This window comes from Lissotriton helveticus, chromosome 9 (assembly GCF_964261635.1).
Source record: "Lissotriton helveticus chromosome 9, aLisHel1.1, whole genome shotgun sequence".
NCBI classification, from domain to species: domain Eukaryota; kingdom Metazoa; phylum Chordata; class Amphibia; order Caudata; family Salamandridae; genus Lissotriton; species Lissotriton helveticus.
The window spans coordinates 900,178,198-900,191,830 of record NC_136070.1 but is presented as its reverse complement, the minus strand read 5'-3'; the positions used below and the strand labels follow the sequence as shown (position 1 = coordinate 900,191,830).

Genomic DNA, 13,633 nt, shown 5'->3' with positions numbered 1-13,633 from the left:
GAACCGTGTCCTCAGATTATCTGCCATTGATCATCTTGGCATAAAAACAGACTGATCTGGTTGGACCAGTCTTTGCATTAGGGGCAGCAATCTTGAGGGAGTTACTTTGACTAGGATCATGTTATCAATTTTGGTTAAAGGCAGTGGTCTATATGCATCACATACTCCAGGATTCTTGCATGGTTTTAGTAGCGTTATCACAAAAGCTTCTCTAAGCGTTGGTTGGTTCCCCCTCTTCTGGATAGCCACTTAAAAAATGGTCAACAGATGCGGTGCCAATCTTTACACATATTCTTTATAAAATTCTGCCATTAGGTCATCCCCTCTCAAAGCTTTCCTGTTTTCAAGTCTTTAATCGCAGGTCTTATTTCCTCATTGTTAATTTGCGCCCAGAGCATATCTTTGCTCCGCCTCCACCCACGCCATTGTATCACTCTCAAAATGGGATACCGCCTTTATGACCAGGTTTATACCATGTTGTGCCTTTACAATGCATTTTTTACCATGTATTTAAGGTAACTTGGAGGGTGTGTGGGGTGTCTCCACCGACACATAATTTTTAATATCTATATAAACAGTGCATGCTAATGGCATGCGTTTTAAAAGCATATGCGATCTAAAAAAAAAAAATCAAAAGCGGGGTAAAAATGTGTTATAAAGGCATGTGAAGTATTTCCCTGCGTTCCTTCATACAACCCTTAAAATACTGATTAATATCCACTGCGGGTTTCAGATCTGCGGAATCACACAGGCCTAGGTAGAATCTCGTGAATTCCTCTATTCTTACATTTTTTGCTACAGCATATGACCATTTTCATTTGTTGTACGCATGATATATTGTGCTGCCCATTTTGGCCTGATGTGCCCTGCTAGGGTGGGTCCAGGTATTGCTCTCTCCCCGTATTGCCGGGCAACTCTGTGTTTCCCCAAGGACTTCACTTTACAGACTGCTTCTTTGCCAAACTCATGCAGTTTGGACTGAATCTGCATCACCATGCTATTACTTTTATCCTTCAAATATTTTGCTTCTAATCCCTGAAGGGAACATTCTACAGTGGCTAGTCAATTGCGAATGGCTTTTAATAGCCCATGTCCTTTCGAAATGCATTACGCTCTTATCACAATGTTAAATGCTTCACATAGTGTCTCAGCTTCCTGGATTGTGTTTGTTTGTCCCCAAAAAGTGTTTCTATCACTTACATTACTTCTTCTTTGGAAACCATATCAAGCAACATGGTGGGTTGAAATCTCCATGTACTTAGTGTCTGTGTGGCTCCATGAGTTGCATAATGTTAGCACTACTGATGAGTGATCCGAGTATTTCTGGTGCAGGTGATCTACGACCAGCGTCCACCCTGTGACATCTTTTTTGTGCCCAGCCAGAAGTCCATTCTGGAGGCTGTGTTCAGTGTAAAGATATTTGTATACCTGTTTTTGACCATTCCTAACACATCACAGATCCACTATCTCATTATGTTGCATTTATTCCCTCAATGCGTCATGTGCAGCACGTTTCACTATACTAATTCAACACTAATCCTCTATGGGTCCCGGAGTAGCATGCTCCTCGCCGAAAAAGCGCTTTGACGCCTTGTTAGGGGTAGTAAGTGCTATATAAATGCAATTACAATACATACAACTACAGCCATAATTTGCTTTGGTTCAGTGTTCCCTTAGTCTACTTTCTAGGTCTGATAATGTTTGAATATATCTATATTTTAATCTTCTTTTAATAAAGAGGGCAACACCACTGGCATATCTTGGAGAGTTGGCCACGAATCTATGTAAGCCCTAGTTCCCAGCTATAGACTCCACTCTATCGCCTGCCAGATGAATCTCCTGTATCAGTAAAAAAATGTATGTTGTGCCAATTTGCAAATAATATCATTTTACCGGGTTTGTTTAGTCCCCTGATGTTCCATGTCATGACTCGTATGCGCAGTGTTCTCCTCGCACCCATCATGTTTGTTGTTTCCTGTGGTATCCATATGCTGCATTTTCCAGCTGGTGATGATCAGAAGGACATTGAAAACATTACCTTCCACATAGTTAACTTGACCCATGTCTACCCTCCACCCACCCACTGTGAACCTGAACTTTCCAGTGGAATACCCCATATTACCAACCAGAACACAACCCTTTGTACCCACCCTGGAAGTATCACCCATGTTAACTGCAGTTACATTTGGGGGCGACCTATTGCATGAACTCAGTGATACAATGCATATCATAGCAGTATTCTATTAAATGCTAGTTTGAATATTTTAGTTCGTTTACATTTCCATGGCTGCCATTTTTCAACTATGTTGTATATTATGCCTTCCGGTTAACCACATTTTGCTTGGTTCAACAGCAATCTACCTTATCTGCAACAGTATGCCCCAGGGGTCAGTCATGCCAGTCTGTGTTCCCAGATCACCGGCCCCTTAATCAAATGGCACCTCGTTTTATGTCCACCAGCCAGTGTCCTATTTCTGTCATCTTGACTGCATGCGACACTGGGGTCCATTTTTTACATCCTTAGTTCATGTTAGATTACAGACCCAGCATTAGTCATTGACACATAAATGTTGACGTGTCTTGATTTGTCGACTCAGTTGCTGCAAGCTTTTTCACAGCTTCTGGAACGGAATGTAGCGGCCATTTGGTGATCTGTGAATATGTGTATCTTCTCATTATATTTAAGCCTCAATCTGGTTGGATACACCATGGCATATTTAATGTTTATCTCCTGTAATCTATTTTTTTTCAACCAATTGTATTTGCGCCGTGCATCTTGTACCCATTACGTATGATCCCGGAAGAATGCCAACGATAAATGCCAACGATGTTCCCTCTTAGGTGATGTGCCTCATGTTTTATGCGAACGCTAGGATATTTTTATCCTTCCCGGTGGTTGAGTAGCTTGGGATGGGTTGGGTCCCCAAGGTTAGGTCTGGGCTTAAGAGTTCGAAGCACTCTTTCTACTATGAACACAGATGACAAGCTTTCCTGCCCAAACAATGTGATCAACATTTTCTCTCTAAAGTCCTCCATTTTTTTTATGGCAGTTGTATCGTGAATTCCTGTGATAGGTATATTGCTCCTGCAGTATTGAGCTTCCAAATCATCACGTTGCCTTTTTAGCTTTTCAAAGTCATCTTCCATGTTGTTTTGCTTCGTGACAACTTTTTACTCTCTGTCTTGTGCATCAGATATGCAGCCCTCTGCAACAGTAAAGCGATGGTCATGTTTCTGTAGCTTCTCATTCATGAGGTCCAGTCTTTGGACTAGCTAGTCAATCTTGTGGTCTATATTCACCAGATTGCCATTCATTTTTAGTAAGAAATCAGGCATCCCCTCGTTTGAAGCATCTGCCGATTGTTCGTCTGGGTCCATTCTAGCTACTTTTTCTTGGACCTGTGCATTTTTTTTTTAGTTTTTTTTTTCCATTGAAGGGCGAATTTGCCTTGTTTGAGATCACTCTTCCCCATATTTCACCACATGCTATATTGCCCACGGCACTGATCTGTGCCAGAGCCAATAATACTGCGGTTCCTGGTGCAGTGATAACCTTTTTCTACAACACTCGGATTGCCTTGTTATTAAGTTTTGCATGAATCCAGTCAGTTAAAAATCACCAGTGAGATATCCAAGCCACCTACAGTATGTCGCTTTGTGGGCAACAGTGAGAGCATAACACTGTCCTAGGCTATTGTGCGCTACCATTCTATTTTTGACACGGTTAGCATAGCCTTGTGTTAGGTCATCGACCAACCTTCAGTTTTTGAGCTGAGGACTGAACATGCAGGACTATGCTGTTCTAGTTATGGTGTCCGTTTTGTATTTTGCTGAGCGTCATTTTGTGCACGATTGCTGCACCATGGCTGCTTGCCCTCTTACTCCCCCCCACTTTGCCAGGCTGCACGTAAGTATTATTGTGTCGTGCCTGTAGCATCAAGACTCATTTCTCCACCATCGCTGTGTTTTGTACTTAGCAGTGTTCCGCCCGCTGCTACTGTCTCTCTGTAGGCCACCCTCTGTGCCCAGGCTCAGGCAGCTGCTGGCTATGATCTTCGGTGTAGAGTGCCACCCAGTCTTTTTACGCTACATTGTATCAAGCATGCACCCAGAGGGCCCTCCCCTGTGTGTGGCCTAAGCGTACCTTGTTGCCACCAATAAGATCGCCACATTGGCAACGAGGATCTGTGTCTACTTCATGTGCAGGAGTGCTTACCTCTCTGTGGAACGTGTGGGGAGCGGTGCGGTGCTGCTGTCCCCGGGTCCGTGTCCAGGCAGGAGAAGCCCTGCCAAGTGGTGTGGCCCTTTCACGTGGCCCCAGTGCCACTGCACTGCCCCCGGTGGCGTCCACTCTGTCGCTCAAAGGAATGAGGAAGCGTGGCGTCTTGCGCTGCATCCTGCAGTAATCGCATATGTGCCACCCCTTGGGGCGGCCTTGGTATCGCTGGAAGAGAAGCCGGCTATTGCAGACCCACTTGGCCAGGAAGAAGCCTTCCTTGGGAAGCATTTCTTGCGAGCGCTAGGTACCGGCACTGCGGGCGTGTGTGTGCCTGACTGCGTAGTGTATTCATGGATGTGCCTGCCTGGTACGCTCCAGTAGGCCCAACATTGTCCTGGTCAAAGCCTCATGCCAACAAAAAAAAAGGAAAACGAATAGACATAATGAGAACGATAATAGAATTAAGGACAAAGTGCATAAGTGGGCAATTACAAGTATACTGGCACACTTCAGTAAATTGTGTTAGTAACCACAAGGCAGTAGAGGAAAGAAGATGCCTAGCCAGGGAACTGGTGAAATTGTGCACACTGGATGGTGAAAATAGTGCAGCAGTGTGCCAGCACGTTCCTGTGCTGCGATAGCACAGTAGAAGGCAAGAGGGGAGCAGGCACAGCACAGTGCAAAGTGTCCAGAGCACATGTATTGACTGTATGCCCTGGGCAAGAGAGAGCACACACACGCCCTGCCGGTGGGGTCAATGTCACAAGTGAGATTCCGAAAGTAGAACATTTGACCAGCACATCTACAGTATCAGCATGTGGGCCTTTCCGCAAGATGCAGCGGCACACAGCACCTTAAGGTTGTGCATATGCGCCAGTCACTGTGCTACAATCATCCAGCCAATTGGTGGACCCTGCAACTGCTGCCCTGCGGTGGTGCCAGTGGATAGGATGCCTTGAACATTACTTTTGCGCCACCCACGAGACAGACAGCGCAGTCAAATGGTCCATGATGCTCCACGTTGGCGGTGCAGAGTTATGACTTATTCGAAAATCTCCCCAACTTCAGGGATGACGATGACTTTGATGCTGCTGTGGCTGCTATGAACAGGCACTTTGAACCACAATTGAATCCAGACTATGAAAGATTCAACCTGCATGAACATCGACCAGCCAGATGAAATCAGAGCTCAGCTTATCCAGTGGTGCCAGTCGTCCAACCTAAGGAAGCCCATCCTATGCCAACCAGACATCATGCCAGACAACATACTGATCTGGCTCGGTCCCATGAACTGGCAAACAGCCTGGCTGAAGACATGGAGACAGCACTCGCATGTGGCGTGGGCTTGCAAGCTACTCTACAAGCCGAGAAAGTTGAGGAAGAACAATTAAACGGTGTAGAGCATCACCCTGCCAGGCCACGCATTGCCGCCACCCCCAAACAGAGCAAGAAAGTAAGTGGAAACTGTGGCATGGTACATCACACGTCAAACATGTGCCCAGTCCAAGGATAGTACTGTCTAAAGTGTGATCGCGCAAACCACTTTGCCAACGTGTGCCGCAGCGGTGGTCCAGCAACAAGCTCTAGCTACTGAGAGCAAGGGCAGCCGACTCTCTGCCAACTGTCCATCGAGGAAGGGCCGACAGACCAACATATTGTGATGCGAGCCGCCCTGAACATAATGTTGATGATGGCGATGAAGAGGTATTCAAAGTGTCGTTCACAGCCAGAGAAAATGGTTGCAAAAAGTCTCTCCCTATGTACAAAGTAGAGATTGGTGGAGTCCAGACCACTGTTCCCTTTGATACTTGTGTGTCTGTAAATGTCATGTACACAACTCTGTCCCGCAAGCTGGTCCCACGACCCAAAATCACACCCACGAAAGTCAGGGTCTATACTTAGAGACACAGACCCATTACCCCTGAGAGCAGTGGTCGAAGTGGTAGTTGAAAATGAAGGCACGAAAACATGAGCCAGGTTCCACGTAACAAAAGAGACACTGGTACCCTGCTAGGTTGCCACACGGCAGAGGGCTTGGGCCTGGTCTACTTCACCAACAAGTACACCAGTCCCATCACTTCATGTAATATTTAGGAAAAGAAAATACATCACAGTTCTTAGTATGTTTGAAACAGCAACGCTGCTTAAGCTCCACTCATCGTACAGAAGTAAAATCTTGACATGTGGGAGTGAATGCTATAATAAGTTTTACCTATAGAATGACTCGATAGGCTTTTTAAAAATGTAAATATCAATAAATCAATGGAAGAGCTAGAGTTTTCGGGGCACGTCCAGTCCCCAAGGGAAACTTGAATAAACAATGTGGACTAGCCCACTATGTGTATGCATTGTCGCAAATAGTCGCCTCTGATAGTGGCCTGAATGTTGGACACATGTGGTGTTGTTAAAAGACCCCTCACACACCAACCTGGTTGGTGTCATGCTTCATCATCTGGGTCCCAACCAGGCGGCCAAACAGGACGGCTTCAGGGATGCTATACAGCATAGCTGAAGACCATTGACCGAGCCAATAAGGGCCAAAGGTGAGACCTATTTGCTTTAAACTGACGATGGCTCAGCAGCATTTCTGACAACCGTTACAAAAACAAAACCAGCATTGACCTAGGTAAAGGCTAATGGCCCCTATCGAACCGATTGGCTTTCCCAGTCTTTGTTGGGATGGGGGTTCACTTCCCTCAATGCTTGTGTGTTCATTTCCAGGCTTCTGGGCTGCTCCTGTACGTTTCTGGTCTGATGCAGCCACTGTACCTCTTGACAGGAAGGAGATTGTGAACCTGATTAATTAAAGTGTTTTCAGGTTGCAGCCTGGGGCAGATTCTTGTTGCGCTGGATGTTAATACGGTGAAGGATCTTGTTTTAATATACTTCTAGATATGCAGAGCGTGTAACGAAACAAGCAATCAGTCTAAAATTTGACATACTGAACTGATAAATACCAAGAGCCTGTTTGCCATATTTCATACAGTGGGAGCGTGAATTATTTAACTGCATGAACGGATGTGTGGCCTTCTTTGGTTTTTCACATGAATAGAGTAAAAATATCCCTATTGAACTTTTTTTTTGTCCTCATCTCCCGACTACTAGAACGTCTTTCTCCTATTAAACGGGGACATTAGTTTACATTTGATCTACCCCTGAAGCAGGTATGGCTTCATCCACTCACAATTCAGAATTTGCATAGCGCTGTTCCCTTATTTCTCTTGGGAAGTGTGCCTTTCTATCCACCATGACTCATCCAAAGACCAAACACATCACACACAAAGGAAGGTGACATTGCCGATGGGGGAGGGCTTTTTTTTTTTTTTTTTTATATCCTGCCACTTTGTAATGAAAAAACGTACACCCTTTTCCGTCCTCTGGCAAATGTATGCACGTTGGAAAAATTCCAGTGTAAAGAAACGAAGCCCAAGAGGGGCACGTAATATCAAAGAAGACGCAATCGGGCATAAGCAGAATGTTCAATGCAGTAATTGAGACGGGGTGATTGTAGTATGTCCTGCAGACGAGGAAAGGAAAGTCTGTCAAATACAGCTGGACTTGCTGCCTGCAAATATGGCGCCATGCGGACCCAGAATGAGTCCACGTGGATGGTACGTTTCCGGTGTAGCATGTGTGTAAAACAGAACCAAATGGGAGATGCTAGCCTCGTGTGACTGGTCGCCATCTTTGTACAAGTCTGACTGTTGGCATTGTTAGACTTGTACAGTCTCTTAGGAGTACTAAACCCCCTGCTGTTTTTAGGAGCATTAGCCTTCTGTGTCATGCATGCAAGGAGCTCGGTGATTGGTTCCGAGCTCTTTAGCTTACATCACCAATGACATTTGGACTAAAAACATTAAGTACAGCCTCTTTCTGGAACTTTTTGCATATTCATTCTGTTATTTCTCTCCACAGCGATCCAGGAAAAGAGCCGTGAGCAGCAGATCCGGAACACATGCGAAGCTGTTATCTTGACGTCCCTGCACCCCAGAACCTCAGTCACAGTCGTGCTGCAAGTCATCAGCGATGCTGGATCTGTATCCTTTCTCAACTTGTGCTCACCAGGATCCTGCGTTGACTCTCTGATGTGCTGCGTCTTCTCTCTTGTATGATATTTAGGCTTAGTGTGGATTAAAGGAGTGGGGTATGGCACCCAATATGGTATGATCTCAGTATTGGATCACATTGTGCCCCGAGTGTGGAGGTGTTCTGAATGGGATTAGTGCTGGTGAAGAGCGCCAAGTTGCCATTTGTTTGGCCCGTGCAATGTGTTGGTTGCCTCTGTGTGTATTGGTGCATCTAGTGTTTATTTGCCATCATTGAGATGTGAAATCGATTGAATCATATGTGTGTTACTATATTGGCCTTTAGCCAGTTGGCGCTGTAAACATAACATGCATTACTTTGCATTGAAGTGATGCATCAAATTTCCGCGTGCTAAGTCATTAAAGTTTAGCACATTAATACGCCACAGAAGCTGCTCTAACTGGATAAAAGGACAATACTTCTTATTATAAATTAGAAAAAATATTGTATTAAATGCTAAGTTGAAGTGGCAGCTTCTCACTGCAGTAGAGCTTAAATGTAAATGGTGTCAAGGAATAACACATTTATGATCTAGGGGTTGAAACTACTGCACCCTCATCCAATGAGGCAGAAGTGTGATATAACTGTATTGCAACATATTGGACAACATTTTGGTAAGTGAGCAAGATGTATCCTGTTATAGTTGAAGGACAGGGTTTTCACATAAGTCTGAAGCTTTTCAGGTTGGAGGTAATTGTTTATTTCATGTTAGGCCCCTTGGGTTATAGACGCGGCTCCTGTTGGGGCTCCATTTTCTCTCCAATTGTTCTCGACTATCCATGCTTCACCCAGGGCACAGACGCCAGTATCCCAAAAAACATCATTCTCACAGCATCCTCATCCAACATTCTAAGCAAACTCACACATCCTATGCCTACACACACCCAGTACATCACTACATCATCCCCTTTCATTGCACGGCACAAAGCAGATATGCCACATCACCACATTTGCGACGGGGCAACACCTTGAATAGAGTAAAAATGTGATTCACGCCTTTCAGTTTCCAACAAGATCATTTAAATAACACTGATCATATAGGCAAAGCTCATAGGTGTCATTACATTTCTTGTGAGCCATACTGATGGCTTCTTTGCTAGGTGAAGTTTTCTAAAAGGAAACTGCAACCAATTTTTTCTAAAAAAAAATGGAAAAGTGGAAGTACTGTCTGTTGTTAATCAAATCCCATCTCAGAAGTGACGTAAGAGAAAATAAGACTTCCCCAATGAGAAACTCATTGAGTCCATGCAGTTGGTGGGGCTAGAAAGTACAGAGTCAGTGATTCTTCCGCTATATTTTCCAGCCTTATCACCTCCTGGGGATGAACCGAACCCTTAGGAGCAGTGTGCCACCATCTAAACGTTTCCCTAATGGTGGCAACGGCCTGGCCTGTGAGAGGCTGGGAATGCACAGGTCTTCCAAACACCAGTGGGGTCAGCCTAAGTGTCATTAAGTCTTGGCCCATCGTTTGACTATGTAATGGGAAAACTCCCCGGCTATCTGAACCTTTGTCTGTTTGGCCCATCAGTCCCTACTCCTAGGAATCTCAGAGACTACACCAACTTACTGACTCAGTGACTAGGCTTGCTGTAAAAAAAATAGTGTTAAGAAATTTGGAGTTCAAAAGATTGTGACAAAAAATAAAAGCTGAAAACGTAGTTTTTAAAAGAGTTTATAGATTTAAAAATCATGAAAGTCAAGCCTTTTAAAAACAATTGCTGCAGTATTAAGGCTTCAAGAAATGAAATCGCCTCATCAGTGAAGCAAAGAGCCTCTATAAGCAGCTGATGCACTTGTAAATGGTGCCTGCTGGACTACATTCCCAGACGTCAAGCTTAGGTCGGCAGAGAAGGGGCAGAAACAGAAATGTAAAACAGAAGAAGAGACTTGACCAGGGCCAGCTTTAGCGCTGGTGGTGCCTAGTGCAACAATCTTTTTTGCGCCCCTACCCTGACCACCTCCTCGGATTCCCTCACTACCATCCGGCAGAGGTGCCCCTCATTTCTTAATAGCCCCGCTCTCACTTGAATTTCCTTTGTTTTAAAGGGCTGATCAAGGCTGGCTTTACTACTCCACTCATCTATCCACGTGAAATACAGATCTTTTCATTGCAGCAGGCATGTTAACCCTCTGTGCTACTATATGGCGAGCCAGAATTGCCACTAGACAAAACTCCGATCATTCTAGCAGGAACATTATTCATAAGAATTATCTTGCTGCCAGAAAGCTGGACGCACATGGAACTCTGCAGCTTCTGCTTTTAAACTGTAAGTTGGAAAATGGAAGAACTTTAAACTGGTAATGTCTTGCACGTACACCGGAGCATAACAGCTTGTGTTTCTTGTATATTGAAGTAAAGCAGACCTTCTCTAGGTCTCCGTAAAATTGCCTTTCTTTTAATAATGGGCTGACATCTTGAAACGCCATCTTGTAGTGTTATGTCTTTCTTTCAAATGTCCAGGATGAAACTGCCAGCCTTTTTGTGGATTTGTCCATACAAACATCTTTCTCAGTCTCCTAATGATGGCATTTTGTTGTACAGATCCCTGGTTTTGGAGATGTTTCTACCCTTCTAGCAGTAAATGAAGATGATATTCCTTTATCCTCTTATGACTTAGTGTAAAGTACTTTGACTCCAGTAGGAAAGTGGAAAATCCAAATTTATTATAGAAAAGGCCCAGCGCATCCGTAAGGAGCAAGATAAAGTAGTAACTGACATCTAGAACTATGGAACCTGGAATCATAAAAGTACACGCCGATACATAGTTCCAAGTTCTACAAGGAAAATATAGCACGAGGAGGGAAAGGCAAGAAAATGGAAGATGGGAGGAAAAGCGAAGGGAGAAAAAGCGTGGAATGCAACACTTGGCTCTTCGTTTCAAGATAGCTTTTACCCCTTTCCCCAGGACCACACCTGTTTTCCTACAACTAGGGTGCTGGTGTCAAGAATGGTGACGTAATAACAGTCCCTACTACGCAGCGATACCACCTCTCATGATGTGACCTTTTCCTTTTGAACTTGTATTACCCTGAACGCCTGTGAATTGTAATTGTTTGATACCTGGTGGGCAGGGGTGAGAAGGGATGTGAGGACCCATGTTTTTGTGTGTCCTTGCATCACTTGCCGGAATCACAAGCGCGTATTTCCATAGATTTTATTTTTACTTTCTCTGAAGATGTAGCAACAGCTCCAATAACAATTGGTTGAACTGGGAGAAAGTACTAGACTTAGTTATCAAATTGAAGTTGCCTTCCGACATTTTCTAATGTTTCCATGATAATTCATTGTATACCCACACCTCATTTCCGGTTTCCCTGGACACAGCTTGAATTTGTTGCTTCATATTTCCTGGGCTTCCTGTGTGTATTTGTGACAAAATCATGGTTGGTAGGTGGCAAGTTCTGCACTTTGGTTTACAGCGATATCTGGAAGAACACCCCTTCAGGGTAAAGCTAGGTTTCACCTTTTGTGCAGCAGGTCTCCCTGGAATGTCACTCATTCTAGTAATAGGTTTGGGGAATGAAGAAGACGAGGAACTCAGCGTTTCTGTAGACTCACTTATTTTGCAATATAACGTCTAGAACAGCTGTTGGATATTCTTGATCTGCTATTTAATAAGAAACAAGAAAGTGGCCCTACTATTCCTGTGGTAACTATTGTGCCTGTATCCTAAAATGAGGTGTGTTCTTTACTGAAGTTTTTCTTATTTAGTCCATCACCCCTCCAGTGTGTTGCATCCCTTCTTGTGTCTTTATCTGCGTTTATGCCCTAGCTCAGAATTGAAGAAGTCTCATTGTGTCCCTTTCCTCCCCCATTCCCCTGCTTCCCGCTAACACAGGACGAGTTCATTTGTCATGGTTCAGGGGTTTTATGGAGGTGTCATTGGACTACTAAGGGCTTGTCTCTTTTCAAGCCACAGCATGTTTAAAATATTGTGAGGTTGGAAGCCTAAAATCGTGGTCAATTTTCTTCCAGTGTTAAAAGTGCTGTGCTTTGCAGTAGTGGTATTTTGCTTTGTTTGGGGGTACTTACGAAGTGGGCTGGGGGTTGGCAGTTAAGGTGAAGGATAATGGGGGTTTAAGTTCTTTCATGAAAGTCAAGAATGAGTGGGCTAGTATCGGGTGAAGGGTCTGATAGTTCCAGAGGTTGGAGCCATGAAGGGGACCGGTTGTCTTTTGTCATCTTTACTTTTATGGGTCTTCAAGTTACATCATGCTGGTGTAGCACATGATGTGTTCCAGTTGTAGGGTAAGTGATCTGCAATTAGGTGCTCCTGTTTACCGGTACATTTTGTGTTTTATGCAATACATACCCAGTTACCCTTAATGGAAGGTGGAAGGTGTGTGTGCATTTTGTGTGGCCGTGGCCTCGATTGGTATTTCAGGATGGTTTCAGTCACCTGATTCCCTCCACACTCGTTTTTTTTATTTGGCCAGATTTGATCATTCTGGTTTAAAGAGGTTCTGTATATCTCCTGTTCGAGGCATGTGGGCTGCTGAATTCATATCTTTAGCATAGATCGCCGCCTAGTATTGGGTCCGGATGATTGCACATTGTTGTCCTGGAAGAGTCTTCGAAGTATCACGAGATAGGTGGCTCCTCCCCTGGACTACAGTGCGCATGGGCATCGACTCCATCCCCAGGTTGTTTTTTTCCGCCATTGGGTTCGGATGTACTTTCGTTCTCTCAGTTCGGAATCGACATAATTCTCGAGGCCAAAAGGCCTTTTTCTCTTTTTATCGTCGGTATTGTTTGCGTTCGGTGCCCGGTTCTGTTCGGACTCGCCTTCAACATCCAGGGAGTCGCGTGACTCTTTGGAGCTCGAGGCCCAGTCGACGCAGCAAGACCCTCGACGACGCGACATGGAACGGAGCCCGTTCAAGAAGTGTCCCGTGTGCGGATCGAAGTACCCACACATCGACGTCCACCCGGTGGGCAACAAGTGCCTGTCGCCGGACCACGATGAAGCCAACTGTATGGCTTGTTCCAGGTTTCGTTCGAAGAAAACGATTCGGCTTCGGCGCGTGGCGCGCATGGAGGCCCGGCAGTCGGCCCCGGCACCGGTGGACATCTTCGACAGCGACGAAGCAGACGAACACGACGTTCACCTGCAGATTTCGCCTCCAGCGGAAGACGTCGAATACGACCCTCAAGTGGATGTCGAAGACCTACCCGTAGAAGAAGTCGTCGACGAGGTAGGAGACGACGATGAGGCATATGGAGCCATGGAAGATAGCTCAGAGGACGAGCTATGCCCCGTACGAACTCTTACAAAGGCTCAGGTCGAGGGATCGCCTATCTGCCTTACCCAAGACCTTCTACCTATA

The 13,633-nt window shown here is 45.0% G+C and overlaps 1 protein-coding gene across 1 annotated transcript in view; it reads left to right on the top strand.

Moving 5' to 3' along the window:
- EXOSC5 (exosome component 5) overlaps positions 1–13,633 on the top strand; it is a 188,324-nt gene that overhangs the window by 73,082 nt on the left and 101,609 nt on the right. The window contains exon 3 of the mRNA XM_078661064.1: positions 8,135–8,256. Coding sequence (XP_078517190.1) covers positions 8,135–8,256 — 122 coding nt within the window. The remainder of the gene's footprint in view (positions 1–8,134; positions 8,257–13,633) is intronic.